The 13,603-nt window shown below is 32.4% G+C and overlaps 1 protein-coding gene across 1 annotated transcript in view; it reads left to right on the top strand.

The window, feature by feature from the left end:
• LOC117107052 (plexin-B-like) overlaps window positions 1-11,428 on the top strand; it is a 41,458-nt gene extending 30,030 nt beyond the window's left edge. Inside the window, exons 24-37 of the mRNA XM_033248575.1 lie at window positions 39-104; window positions 274-348; window positions 723-789; window positions 1,085-1,231; window positions 1,799-1,955; window positions 2,997-3,100; window positions 3,386-3,494; window positions 4,120-4,211; window positions 5,115-5,225; window positions 5,924-6,090; window positions 6,548-6,695; window positions 7,071-7,208; window positions 8,112-8,186; window positions 9,176-11,428. Coding sequence (XP_033104466.1) covers window positions 39-104; window positions 274-348; window positions 723-789; window positions 1,085-1,231; window positions 1,799-1,955; window positions 2,997-3,100; window positions 3,386-3,494; window positions 4,120-4,211; window positions 5,115-5,225; window positions 5,924-6,090; window positions 6,548-6,695; window positions 7,071-7,208; window positions 8,112-8,186; window positions 9,176-9,328 — 1,609 coding nt within the window. The 3' untranslated portion in view covers window positions 9,329-11,428. The remainder of the gene's footprint in view (window positions 1-38; window positions 105-273; window positions 349-722; window positions 790-1,084; window positions 1,232-1,798; window positions 1,956-2,996; window positions 3,101-3,385; window positions 3,495-4,119; window positions 4,212-5,114; window positions 5,226-5,923; window positions 6,091-6,547; window positions 6,696-7,070; window positions 7,209-8,111; window positions 8,187-9,175) is intronic.
• The last annotated feature ends 2,175 nt before the right edge of the window (window positions 11,429-13,603 follow it).

The following is a 13,603-nucleotide window of genomic DNA, read 5'->3' as shown; positions in this document are numbered from 1 at the left end:
AAAGTGTTGCTAATTGTTACCATTTCTTTCCATTCTAGGTGTACGTTTGCTTCCCTGTTGACTGTGGGAATGGTAAATGAAGGCAAAATGGATTACTTCACTGAGTGAGTAAAAAATTGGACTAAAAGTTAATCAGATGTATTGGACAATATGATTTTTCTCATTGTCAAAAACAAAAATATCAAAGATTATTGTTTTATATTTAAGAGGTTATCAATAATAAATTTCACTAGATTGACCAATATATTTTGGATTGATATGTTTTTTTTTTAGGGTGCTGAAAGAGCTTTTAAGAGACCATATTGAGGATCGTGTGGCATCAAACAAAGCTAAGCAGGTGCTAATAAGGTGAGTTTTTGTTGTTGTTTATCGGATTTAAGTTTTGAAACACATTGGGCAGCATAATGACAGACAATACCCTGATCTTTGCCAACGAGTGTATTGCATCACTTCGGCTCGGTAGCATGTTCCATGGGCCTATTGCACACTTGATTAATGGCTTAACCTTCTCCAAATAAATGCTGCACAATGCATTTTATACCATCTAAAACGCAAAGAGAGGTTAGGTTAGGTATGTATAGAGTACTACGTTGGTATGTCACGATACCACATGATACATGTTGCTATCAGTGACCCAAAATGCGGTCAATCGGATCCATTGTGTTAACTTAACCATTTGAGACACTTGTTGTAGTGCTTAAACTTGATTTTTTAAATTGCAGAACTGACTCTGTGACTGCAAAGCTATTGTCAAATTGGATCACTCTATCAATGTACAAATACCTTAAGGTATGGTCTAATTTTCTTGTTGTTTTCAGTATGTTATTGTTTTTATTCTACAGTCCATATGTGTTTTCCAATTAATTTGTTTAAGTTTATATTTAATTTGTGTTCAATCACTAAACTCTCTTCCATTTTGGTACATCATTGGTGCTCAGTGGTAGTACAGTACAGTACCAATCACTTGACCAGAGATGAATACTACCAATGGTACCACTGTGCTGTTAATATTATGTTAATAAGGAAGATGTGGGTTTTTTTTTTTCTAATTTTTCTTTAAATTATTTCTGTTAACTTTCTGTAGGACCATGCAGCTCGCTCACTGTATGTTCTATACCAGGCCATAAAGCTTCGGATTGAGATGGGGGCTGTAGATGCAGTATCCCAAAATGCAACATTCTCCCTAGATCTTGATAAGAGTCTACTTACAGACATAACTGCAGAGGTTTTGGTATGTAAACCATAATGAATATTCATTAGGAAGTAATCCCATACAGTGTGTATATAGTAACTTCTGTTTTACCATTTTCTTAAGTTCAAGAAACAACATTTCTTAAGTTCGAAAAACAACATTAGTAAATAAGTATATACAGAAGGATTTTGTTTCTTTGTTTAGTTTTTCTTTTTTTCTTTTTTTTTTAAATTTCTTTCAATAATCTAATTTTTATATTGCACTTGGAAGTGTAAATGACAAATGTTATTATTTAATCAGGGTTTGTCGGGATGTAATATCATATTTTTACTGGGCCTAAACGTTGGTTCTGCTAGCCAGTACTAACCCCATGTATTTTGTCTGGTAAATGAAAAAATGGGCTACAATCAAGGAGTATAATGAATAAATATGAAATTATTTTGAAGTTGAAAGGATTAAAGTGATGGTTCCAAATATATGTAAGTATTTTTGAATGCTTATTAAAAAAAAAATGTTTTTACCAATATTAAAAGCAATCCTAGATTTTTAAGATTTATGATCAATATGTTGTTATTTGTTTTCATTATTTTATTTTCATCAACAAAGACCCTGGAAGTAATACTGAATGCAGACAGTGGCGAATCTCAAAAGGTCAAAGTTCTTAGCTGCGACACCATCAGCCAAGTAAAAGAGAAGATCCTCGACAGCTTGTACAGGAACCAGCCGTACTCAGCACGGCCAAAGTCTCAGCATCTTGACCTCAGTAAGCATGATTTTTGCAATGTATTTTTGAAGCTGTGTCCATAGAATCAAATTAATAATAAAAATGGACATATAATACTTGTCACATAAAATTTGAATGTGTTTAGATATGCAATGGACCTTTCCGCTAAGCCCCGCCCTTGGATATTGTTGCTAAGCTCCCAAAAATTCACAGTGTAACAACATACGCGAAACATGTGTGTTTGTGCAACAACATGTGAGCTTGTTAGACACACGCTTGTTTCTGGCACTGGTAGATTGGTCGGTGTCAAGTTTGATTGACACTTGGAAAAGGAGCATTAGAATGTCAAGCAGGGACCAGTGTATCTTGTGTATATCAAAAGTTCATGCACATTATGCTGTCTTGTAATTTCTAGAAACCCTCAAAAATTCAAATAGTTGAATTTATAATTTTAAGCAATGTACTTTCATTAACTGATTTTCAGATTTTTTACTGCATATATCCTTAAATTGATTACCAGCTAATTCAGTGGACAATTCAGTGGTATTATTTACGTATCTGTGGTGAAGTGAACCTTTTCTAGTAGGATTTACCATGTAAATCAATTTAAATATTAAAATTTATTGTTGTAAATGAAAGTTTGAGGTTCTTCTGATTTTTACAGTAGACAGTATAGCAATAACAGACACTTTAATGTTTTCATGCTTCAGGAAATTCCAAAGGAGTGATGTTTTGCCCTACCTGTCCAATGGAGTCTTGGAATGGGGCGGCTGATGGGGGGAAAAGTGAAGTGGGGTGATTTTTGACTATTTGACCGTGAATTTGGGGTGGGAGGAACCCTTAGATAAGCTACTGTACCTGAGAGTTTATTGTTGTGTTCGATTCACACCTTAATCACTTTTTTTCTAAAGTGTTTGGGTACTGTGTATTTAATACAATAATATGTTAGATAGGGCAAACATCAACAACAGACATGATAATAATTAAGATGTCTTGAATCTGATGTGTCTTCATTGTATATGCAATAGTTTTCGTTCTTGTAATTTTTTCAATGACACAAACATTGAATAATTTCTTTAGACTGGCAACATGGACGAGGTGGTCATTTAACCCTATCCGATGTTGATGTAACATCTCAAACATCAGGTCGAATGCTTAAACTCAACACCATTGGAGGTTTGCAGGTTAGAAATACATTGCTTTCACACACCCAAAACCCAACTATAGGTTGTTGTCCATGTGAAAAGGTGGTTTTACCGCTGTCATTGTGGAATGATGTGAACGTGTAGCTACTGTACTGTACTTATAAGCGTTTCTTTATGGTGACTAGGTAATCTCGGACCATGCCCATATGCAATTCAGCATAATTAAGCCTCAAATTACGGGTTATTCTCCTAGACTTTTATAATCTATAGTTGAAGTCTTAAATTTATACCTGAAATTTATTGAAGATTCTCATTTCTACGTAGGTGACTGATGGGTGTACGGTATCTCTTGTGAAGAAGCAAGCCGTTGCCAATGCTAACTTTGATAAAGATCTTGTCAGTCCAGTATTAACAGCAGGCGCTTCTCACTTTGGTTAGCCTCTTTGTTTTAGTTTTTTTTATTATGCCTATGAGTTTATTAATTATCCAAATTGATAATAACATTCAAAAAAACAAGACAAGCACCAACTGCCACTACTACTGCCATCATGACCACTAGTAACTACCATTACTACTACTACCACCAACACCACCATCACTACCACCACCACCCATAAAATACCATTACTACTGCTACCATCACCAACACCAAAAACAACTACCATTACCATTATTCTGCTACCACTATCACCACCAACTTTAACTACCATTACTACTACTGCTACCACCACCCACACCAAAACCACTAACTACCGTACTACTGCTACCAACACCACCCCCATTACTCTACTGCTACCACTACTACCACCACCATTACTACTACTGCTACCACTACCCACACCAAAACCACTAACTACCATACTACTGCTACCAACACCACCACCATTGCTACTACTGCTACCAATATCACCACCATTACTACTATGTACTGCTATCACTACCCACACCAAAACCACTAACTACCATACTACTGCTTCCAACAACACCAAATACAAATTGCAATGAATACTCAAACACCACTTTTTAGTTTAATACCCTTTGTGTTTTGTCTTCAACAGCATTTGAAAATGCTGCAATGGTCCCAGATGATCAAGCAATCCTTTCAGCCACTGCAGGAAGTGAGGAATCAGGATTTTGTCATTATCACCTGGTAAACAATAACACTATCCCCTGTGTTTTTTTTTATTACAGTTTGTGTCTTCTTCTATAATTAAATTTAATTTGTAAAACAATATAATGAACCAAAAACAATTATTTTATTTATGAATCAGTTATCAATAAATGACAACTGGGATCCTAATACTTTAGCATGTCGATCAGATTCTTCATTTTTTATCTTTCAAAAACAAATGCTTTAATTTTATAATACTATATTGAAATCAAATTTTCTTCCTTATAATAAACACTTGTACATTGTTTTCGTTTTGTCACTGCCCTGGTTGTTGCTAAATGGTGAAAATTCTCTATTTAAAGATTTTATTGTCATTAGCAAATTGGACAGATGAATTTTATATATTTGTTAATGTGATCTATCTCTGGTGATAAGACAGCCTTGTAGAGGTGGTTGTTCACCAGTTCTGTACTTGCCTTTCTGTTGTTTCTTAATCCAGTGAAGTTAAATTAATAAAATTGATAAATAATATAATGATCTCAAATTGAAGAAAACATTTGTAATATCTACTTTTGATATGGGGAGTTTAAAACCCTTCAAAGTTTTTTTAATTACAATTTGTAACTTCTTGTACATAAGTATTTACTAAGTCTTTGTATATTCTAATTGTATTTTATTTTAATTTTCTAATATATTCCTAATATTGTAAATTACTATAATATTGTAAAATCTACTGTATTTCTGATGTTGTCCTTGTAAAGCACTTTGATCAATTTGGAAAAGGGCTGTATAAATCATGTTATTATTATTATTATTGTACTCAGTTAAATATGCTGCACTTGCAGTCTGCTTGAGAGACACAAGCAAGCAATTAAACAAACATTAATTACTTAATAGGAACTTAAAAGATAAACTATTTTAATCATTGTTTTTTATGTGCAGGAAAAGGACCTGGACAAAACCAACTGTGATGATTCAAAAAAGAGGAAGTCACAAAGATTTGCTAAAAGAAATTTCAAAGAAATTAAGTTTCCTCGAGCGGTGGCAACCAAGGCAATTCTTTACATTACTTTTATATTTAAGAGATAATTTAGTAAATTGATTAAAAGTATTCCCTCTTTCTGTCTGTATTAATATCTTGAAAAAAAAATCTTAAAACCCTAAAAAATATGACATGTTATTCACTTCTAATAGACACATATGGTTTTCTCTAATTTACAGACATTTACTATTTATTTTATAATCGCTTAATGTGTTATGAAATAAGTTCCTACAGTATATCATCTCTTTAATTTATGATGCAATATACAACATTATATATTTTTAATACCTTAGAATAACTGTATAATTTTTATATAGTTATAATCAGTATGGCAAATTCTTAATTGGAATAGTTTTATAGATATTTTATAGATGTGCAGATTATTGAAATCTGAAGTCCTGTATATAGACTATCAAATTTTATTTGACAAAAACATGTGACATGCCTAAATATGGTCATGATAACATCACATCATGACCATATATAGGCACATCATGACTATATATGGGCATACAACAGTTTCTTGTCAAAGAATATTTGATAATCTAAACATAGTTTTAATCTGGTTTATTCAGGCTTCTTTCTCTGATTCTTTCTCATATCATATTGAAAAATAATATATTAAATAAATGATAGAGGTTTTCAAAAATTGTTATGAATAAAAATATGTTATGATTTTCTTTTTAATTTAATTTTTGTGGTTTAATAGGAGGCGATTCAGGAGTATGTGAATGGAATGTTTGAGACTGTGTTTTGGGCTTCCGACTCCCAGCCTCCGATCCCTCCCTCCATCAAGTATCTCTTTGATTTCTTTGATGAGGAAGCAAAGAATCATGAAGTTGACGGGCTAACATTGAATGCATGGAAAAACAACAGGTAATCCTCATATGACCATATAAAGTTAGGATGTGCGGAAGAGCTTTTGCTTTGGCAGCTCCAAATTTGTGGAACACCTTACCAATCTCCATCATACAATGTGTTACCTTAAACTCTTTTAAGACCAAGTTAAAAAGAATTGTTAAAAGTGTACTGGTATTTATAATGTGCCTCTTTCTTGAGGTTCTAAAGCGCAGTTCTTTTCAGGGTCATTTGGTCCACATGTTAAGTGTTGCTGCTGGTAATCAGTGCAGGAGCAGGCAACCCCACCATGTACCCATTTATACTCCTTGGTACAGAGAAGCAATGCAGTTAAAGTGCCTTGCTCAAGGATGCAAGTAAATGCGCATCTGGGGGTTAAAACCAGAGGTTGGGAAACCAAACCGTTTCCGCTGCGCCAAACCGCATATAAATAATTATTGTAATTTCTTTTTGTTTTTTAATTCCTAATTTTTAGCCTACCTGCTCGCTTCTGGGTACTGGTGATCACTCACCCTGAATTCATCTTTGATATCAGGCAGAGCAGACCAGTTGAGGGCGTGTTGGAAATTATCTCTAGGACGTTCCTAGATTCCTGTTCACCAAAGAAGATCCAGCTCACCAAAGTACTGTATCTATTTTTAAAAAATCAGCATTGCTACCATGATATATATGAATTTGAATAAACCGTTTATCAATGTTTTTATATCTACCTTTGGGTCTTACTATATTTAAACAATAATAATCACACTACATTTTTAAGTGGGCTGCATTTCTTCTCATGTAGAATGCAGCTCAATGTGACTAGAGATACCTTCAGTATGTTTACTGTTCAAAAATCTTGTGCTCAATAAATTGTATTTTTGTATTTGCCTTGAATGTGCTGGCTGTCTTATTACTGATTGTATATTTCAGATTAACTACTGCTTTCTTGAATTCTAGTTCTAGAAAATTTCTTATAATATTATGACATTTAATTTAATATCTATTTTTTCCACAAGGAATCTCCTATCAACCGTCTACTCTACACCAAGGAAATACCGCAATATCGCAGTCTTGTTGACCAATTTTATGAGAAAGTGCAAACAATGGAATTTGACCAATCAAACTTTGTTCAAGAAATTCAAAATTCCTGTCGTGTAAGTATTTTGTGGAATTTAATTTTATAATTTCCATATAATTATTAGGATGTCATTACAATACTTCATTAGTTACATTACACTTCTGTAAAATGTTTGTTTTGGAAAGGAAAAAAATTGTTGTTAAAATATTATTTATTATTTATTAATTATTTATTTATTTAATAAAACTGTCCAAGAGGAAACCATGGGCTGAAGGCCTAATACAAATGTGGGAACCTCTTGACATAAAATATAATAAATGCATAATATGTAAAATTTATGATACACCATGGTAGACATTTATAATACATCAAAAATTACTATGAAAAAATAAATAAATTTAAAAAGAATAAATAAAAATTAAATTTTTAAAAAATAATAAAGTCAATTCATATCATTTAAAAAAATATTCTGTTATTAATTTTTTAAATATTTTTTTATCATCATTTTAATTAATAATGTTTTGTTTGAAACTCTTTACTATCAATGGCTAAGTTTAAAGTTTATGGCTGGCTTCCATTAAATATGTTGCTAATTTTAGAAGAGAAGAAATGTATCTTTCATTCTTTCTTGATGGTTTTTGTTTGTGTCATTCCTGTCATGTGGTGTACCCCTGCATGCTCATTAGTTTGACACCCCTAGGGTACGTTGTTTCATTTTACTCAATTCAATTTTGCATAAAAGTTAATGTTTATTATAGGCCTGTTAATGAATGATAAAGGTGATTAGAAAAAACAAACCTTAATGTTTATTATGTTATGTTGGTATATTCATGAAGAAATATATGAAAAAAAAATGTTAGTAAAATGTTCAAGCTATAATTGAAAAAGACCTTTCAACACTGATCTATTATTACATTATATGTATTTTTATTTTTGAAACAAAATTTTTGAAAATTGTTTGTGAAATTTTATTTTTCAGGATTTTGAGGGCGTGTTTAGTAGATCAAGCACTCTGAAGCACATATTCACTTATGCACAAGAGCATAGAGAAACGGTAAATGTCTACTCAGATACAGTTCAACTTGCCCAAGTCGAATCCAAAATGGCATTGAAAATCTGTTCGACTTAGATAAAATTTGACTTACAGATCGTTAATTAACTCAACAATTTGGCATGTAAAATAAGATCGACTTAAAAAGTATTAGAGTTAGGAAAAGTTGACTTAGTTTTAACTGTATATGTTGAATTGGAAAAATATTAATGTAGCATGGATCTTAGATGCCTTGTTGTTAATTTTAAGTCAAAAAATAAATTTCCATTTTTTAAAAATTTTCAACGTATAAAAGCTTTAGATTTGATTTTCTCCAGTTGACGATCGCCGACAAGCAACTGATTTGGCTTGACCGCACCACATATTTGCTTTTTCAAAAAATAGTTCATTTTAAGTAATAAAAATAATGTGTATGTTTTTATATAGTGCTTACTTAAAGCTCTTTTCCATGTGATTACCCAACTCATTTTGGAGGTAAACCATGTGGATAACGTGGGTTGCCCTGCACAGCGAGAGCTTCCAACCCAAGACCTTAAAGATGAGACTCACAGCCATTGCGCCAGCCTGCTTACACAAATAATAAGAAATAGATAAATAAATTCATTTTTATTCGAATTTCTGCATGTGAAAATAAATTTATATAGAACAACATTCTGTATAAATTATTAGTCAGGACCCTGTCACCTGAACCCCACAGGTATTGGGAGGCATGCGACTTCACCACCAACCTACAGCTGCACTACAGTATAATTGAAGTGGGTAACTTCTGTGCTTTAATGTCTGTGTGCAGATTACAAGCTGCAAAATTGTGGAATGCTAATAAATGTTAATGTTTATAGGTTTATATATACATATATTTTTTTTTTACTGTGTAGTCAATGCATAAAAATGCATAGAGACTCTCACATCACAAACCCTCATAAAATATTGTTGAAATAAATAATAAATAAATAAACTAAAGTACAGCATATTCATATTTTTTTATCTTTAAGGTTACCACTGTTCTAGAGGTGGATGACTCATATGAGAGTTCACACTGTTTGAGTAAACTAAAAAGTGTCTTGGACATAGTTAACACAGAACCAATGACTCATCAAGAAATGCCTGGAGCTCACAGGAATCTGAATCAATATGAACAGGCTTAAAATAGCGTAAAGTGTAAAGTAAATTAAAAAATAGCAAAGTTTAAAGTAAAGTTAAAAAAGCAAAGTATACAGTAAACTCGAATAAGTGAAGTGTTTCATTCTTTCAATAATAATTTTATCATTTTGTTTATCATAAAGGATTTAGAAGGAGAACAATACTAATTTTTAGCATAGATGTTTGCATTTTCCTGAATGTTTCACAGTGGTGACAAATTTACAAAAACAAATAACATGTAAAGTTAAACTTTTTTAATTGAATTGAATTGAATTTATTTGATGCTCATATATAAAATATAAAATATAGAAATACAATATAGGAATTTTTTTTTACAATTATCAAACACAACGAGCATCTGGAACACCCATTAGGCTGGGAATCCAGCCCATTTCCAATGGGGTCCAAATTGCACAATTAAAAAACATGAAAGTTATCAAAATTAATACATATTAAAAAGGAAAAGAAAAAAAGCAGCATTTAAAAACCAAGATGCACCCAATTAACTAATTATTTAGATAGAACGCAACAGTGCTCAATTGTAATTATTGCAATTGAGCACTAATCCTTCAGAAAAGGAAACTGTAAGCTTGAAATAAAACAATTAAAAAAACAATACAGATACATAGATACATCTCTAAGATTATCACTTTTAACATCTAAATTTAATATGAAATCAAATTTTGTGTGGAATAGTAAGGCGTCATAAAGCTGTTTTCGAGACAGTCATGTTGTAGAATATTAAACATGCTTAATATTATGAAAAATATACTGCTTAATATTTTTTAGACAAACTAAGACTGTTCTTAGCATTTTATGACAGTTTTTGAGTTGGCCAACATCAACACATTTCTCTAATCCTTGCATTTAAATTCCTATGCCCAACCATCTAGAACCAATGCATCAGACCACAGACTTTTAGCTTTGAACTCATAATCAAATATATAACACCAATTGTTGTTTTACATTATTACTATGTTAATATGTAATGTTTGTGTATTGTGTCTGTTTAATAATCTGACAGTATCTAGTTTTGTCAGTTTGTTGTTAGAGTAAAGTACTACTGTATAACCTGTGTTAAAGCATTTATCTATTTTTATAAAATTTTTATTAACTATATAATAACATATATATTTTTACATTTCTAGTTTTGATGATTTATTTACTCAATTTTGTTTATACTGTACTTTTAAATAAATGTAATTTAGATATTATTATATACATATACACAAGTTAAACTTAACTCAAACTTATAAGATATTTCATCAGATTTTAGTTCCTTACATTACTGGTAGTGAATATTTTGAAAGAGTTTCATCCAGTTATCAATATGACTTAAAGTGTCTCTGGCCAGTAGCGGTACTGGGATATATTTATATTTTCTGGAGGGGGGGCTGAGCTGTTCGACAAGGGGCTAGTAGGCCTGGGTTGGGGAAAGGGTTTGAGAGGGTGTTTCCTCTCCCAAATGAGATTTTTTTAAGAATAGGAACCTCTGGATGGCCAGAAATGACACTCCAGACTGTGAAAGACGTGTTGGCTTGGTGTGGGCCTATTTCTATATTCTTTTTAGTCCAACTGTCCAATGGGGGGAGGGGGGCCTTAGATAAAACCTTGTAGTTTGTACACTAGTAAAAAAGAATGGAATAACCTCTTTGTTCAAGATATATCCAAAAATAATTTAAAAACATTAATTTTTTTTAAATAAAAGTATTTTTTTTTATAACTTCATGGTCTTTAAAAAATGTTAGTTAGATATTTGCAATATGTAAATGTATTTATTGTGAGAATTTTATCGACAGCACCCACTAGGATAGAGGTGCTGTTGCCTTTAAGTAAATTTTTAAAAAATTGTAGTATTATTGTTGTTTCTGAATTAGTGGCACAATAGGGCCTATGTTTCTGAAAGATTTTACAGTGTCTGTGTACCATTAAGCTCCATCTCACGCTATCCGGTTTTATGCGACAAATACATGTGATGCCCATATTTTGGGTATAATTATTATGGCGTTTTTTAGTGTATTTTTAGCCAGAGGTAAAACGAATTTTATTGTCCACTTGTTTGTTTCTTGACAGTAAAAGGGATTCTTGAAATCTTCATGAAAGTATCTGTATATATAGGTTGTGAAGTTGTTTTTTCGATTAACCAGTAAAGTTGAAGATGTACTTACAGAACATTTCGAGACCTCTACTGGCGTTTCATTAGGCCCTACTTCCGTCTAGCAGCGCAATAAGTAAAGTCATTTTGGGGGTTCCGTGACCATTTTCTTCCTACCTTCCTACGCCATCGCACATTTCTCTGGTAGACTCAAGTAATGAAACGGCAGTTGTGAATGAGACCTGACAGGTCTGTAAGTACGTATTCACCTTTATTGGTTGATGCATGCCTCCAAAAAGTTGTTTGGAAAAAAAAAAAAAATTGCTCCCAGTAGTTAAAGATCACTTTTTGCCAGCAGCATCCTTCACATCATTGATCGCTCCCTTTTCACCTTCACATCCCCCAAACCATGCATCGACTGAAAATCGAATTCCACTGAAAACGAAAATTGTTTAACAATGGAAACTTAAATCATAGACACATTATAATTGGATTAATTGGTAATTAAAATAATGTTACGTATAAATAAGGCTTCTCCCTAACCCACCCATGATTTTTCGAAAGCTTAGTGTGCTGTGCTTTTATGTAGCCTACGACGTTTAAAAAAGAATTAATTTGACAAACAGGGTTTCGGCAAACCAGGTTATGTCAAACTGAGTTCTCATGTGTTTTTGGTGAACTGGTTGGCAAACGGGGTTTCGACAAAGTGGCCGGCTGGCCCGCCATCACATTTAAATTCCTATGCCCAACCATCTAGAACCAATGCATCAGACCACAGACTTTTAGCTTTGAACTCATAATCAAATATATAACACCAATTGTTGTTTTACATTATTACTATGTTAATATGTAATGTTTGTGTATTGTGTCTGTTTAATAATCTGACAGTATCTAGTTTTGTCAGTTTGTTGTTAGAGTAAAGTACTACTGTATAACCTGTGTTAAAGCATTTATCTATTTTTATAAAATTTTTATTAACTATATAATAACATATATTTTCACATTTCTAATTTTGATGATTTATTTACTCAATTTTGTTTATACTGTACTTTTAAATAAATGTAATTTAGATATTATTATATATATATATACACAAGTTAAACTTAACTCAAACTTATAAGATATTTCATCAGATTTTAGTTCCTTAAATTACTGGTAGTGAATATTTTGAAAGAGTTTCATCCCGTTATCAATATGACTTAAAGTGTCTCTGGCCAGTAGCGGTACTGGGATATATTTATATTTTCTGGAGGGGGGGCTGAGCTGTTCGACAAGGGGCTAGTAGGCCTGGGTTGGGGAAAGGGTTTGAGAGGGTGTTTCCTCTCCCAAATGAGATTTTTTTAAGAATAGGAACCTCTGGATGGCCAGAAATGACACTCCAGACTGTGAAAGACATGTTGGCTTGGTGTGGGCCTATTTCTATATTCTTTTTAGTCCGACTGTCCAATGGGGGGAGGGGGGGCCTTAGATGAAACCTTGTAATTTGTACACCAGTAAAAAAGAATGGAATAACCTCTTTTTTCAAGATATATCCAAAAGTAATTTAAAAACATTAATTTTTTTTAAATAAAAGTATTTTTTTTATAACTTCATGGTCTTTAAAAAATGTTTTAGTTAGATAGTTGCAATATGTAAATGTATTTATTGTGAGAATTTTATCGACAGCACCCACTAGGATAGAGGTGCTGTTGCCTTTAAGTAAATTTTTAAAAAATTGTAGTATTATTGTTGTTTCTGAATTAGTGGCACAATAGGGCCTATGTTTCTGAAAGATTTTACAGTGTCTGTGTACCATTAAGCTCCATCTCACGCTATCCGGTTTTATGCGACAAATACATGTGATGCCCATATTTTGGGTATAATTATTATGGCGTTTTTTAGTGTATTTTTAGCCAGAGGTAAAACGAATTTTATTGTCCACTTGTTTGTTTCTTGACAGTAAAAGGGATTCTTGAAATCTTCATGAAAGTATCTGTATATATAGGTTGTGAAGTTGTTTTTTCGATTAACCAGTAAAGTTGAAGATGTACTTACAGAACATTTTGAGACCTCTACTGGCGTTTCATTAGGCCCTACTTCCGTCTAGCAGCGCAATAAGTAAAGTCATTTTGGGGGTTCCGTGACCATTTTCTTCCTACCTTCCTACGCCATCGCACATTCCTCTGGTAGACTCAAGTAATGAAAC

This window comes from Anneissia japonica, unplaced genomic scaffold (assembly GCF_011630105.1).
Source record: "Anneissia japonica isolate Jap-2015-1 unplaced genomic scaffold, ASM1163010v1 scaffold9291_len582782_cov165, whole genome shotgun sequence".
Classification (NCBI taxonomy): Eukaryota; Metazoa; Echinodermata; class Crinoidea; order Comatulida; family Comatulidae; genus Anneissia; species Anneissia japonica.
Note: the sequence above shows the minus strand (reverse complement) of the source record. Positions and strands in the feature narration are given on the sequence as shown.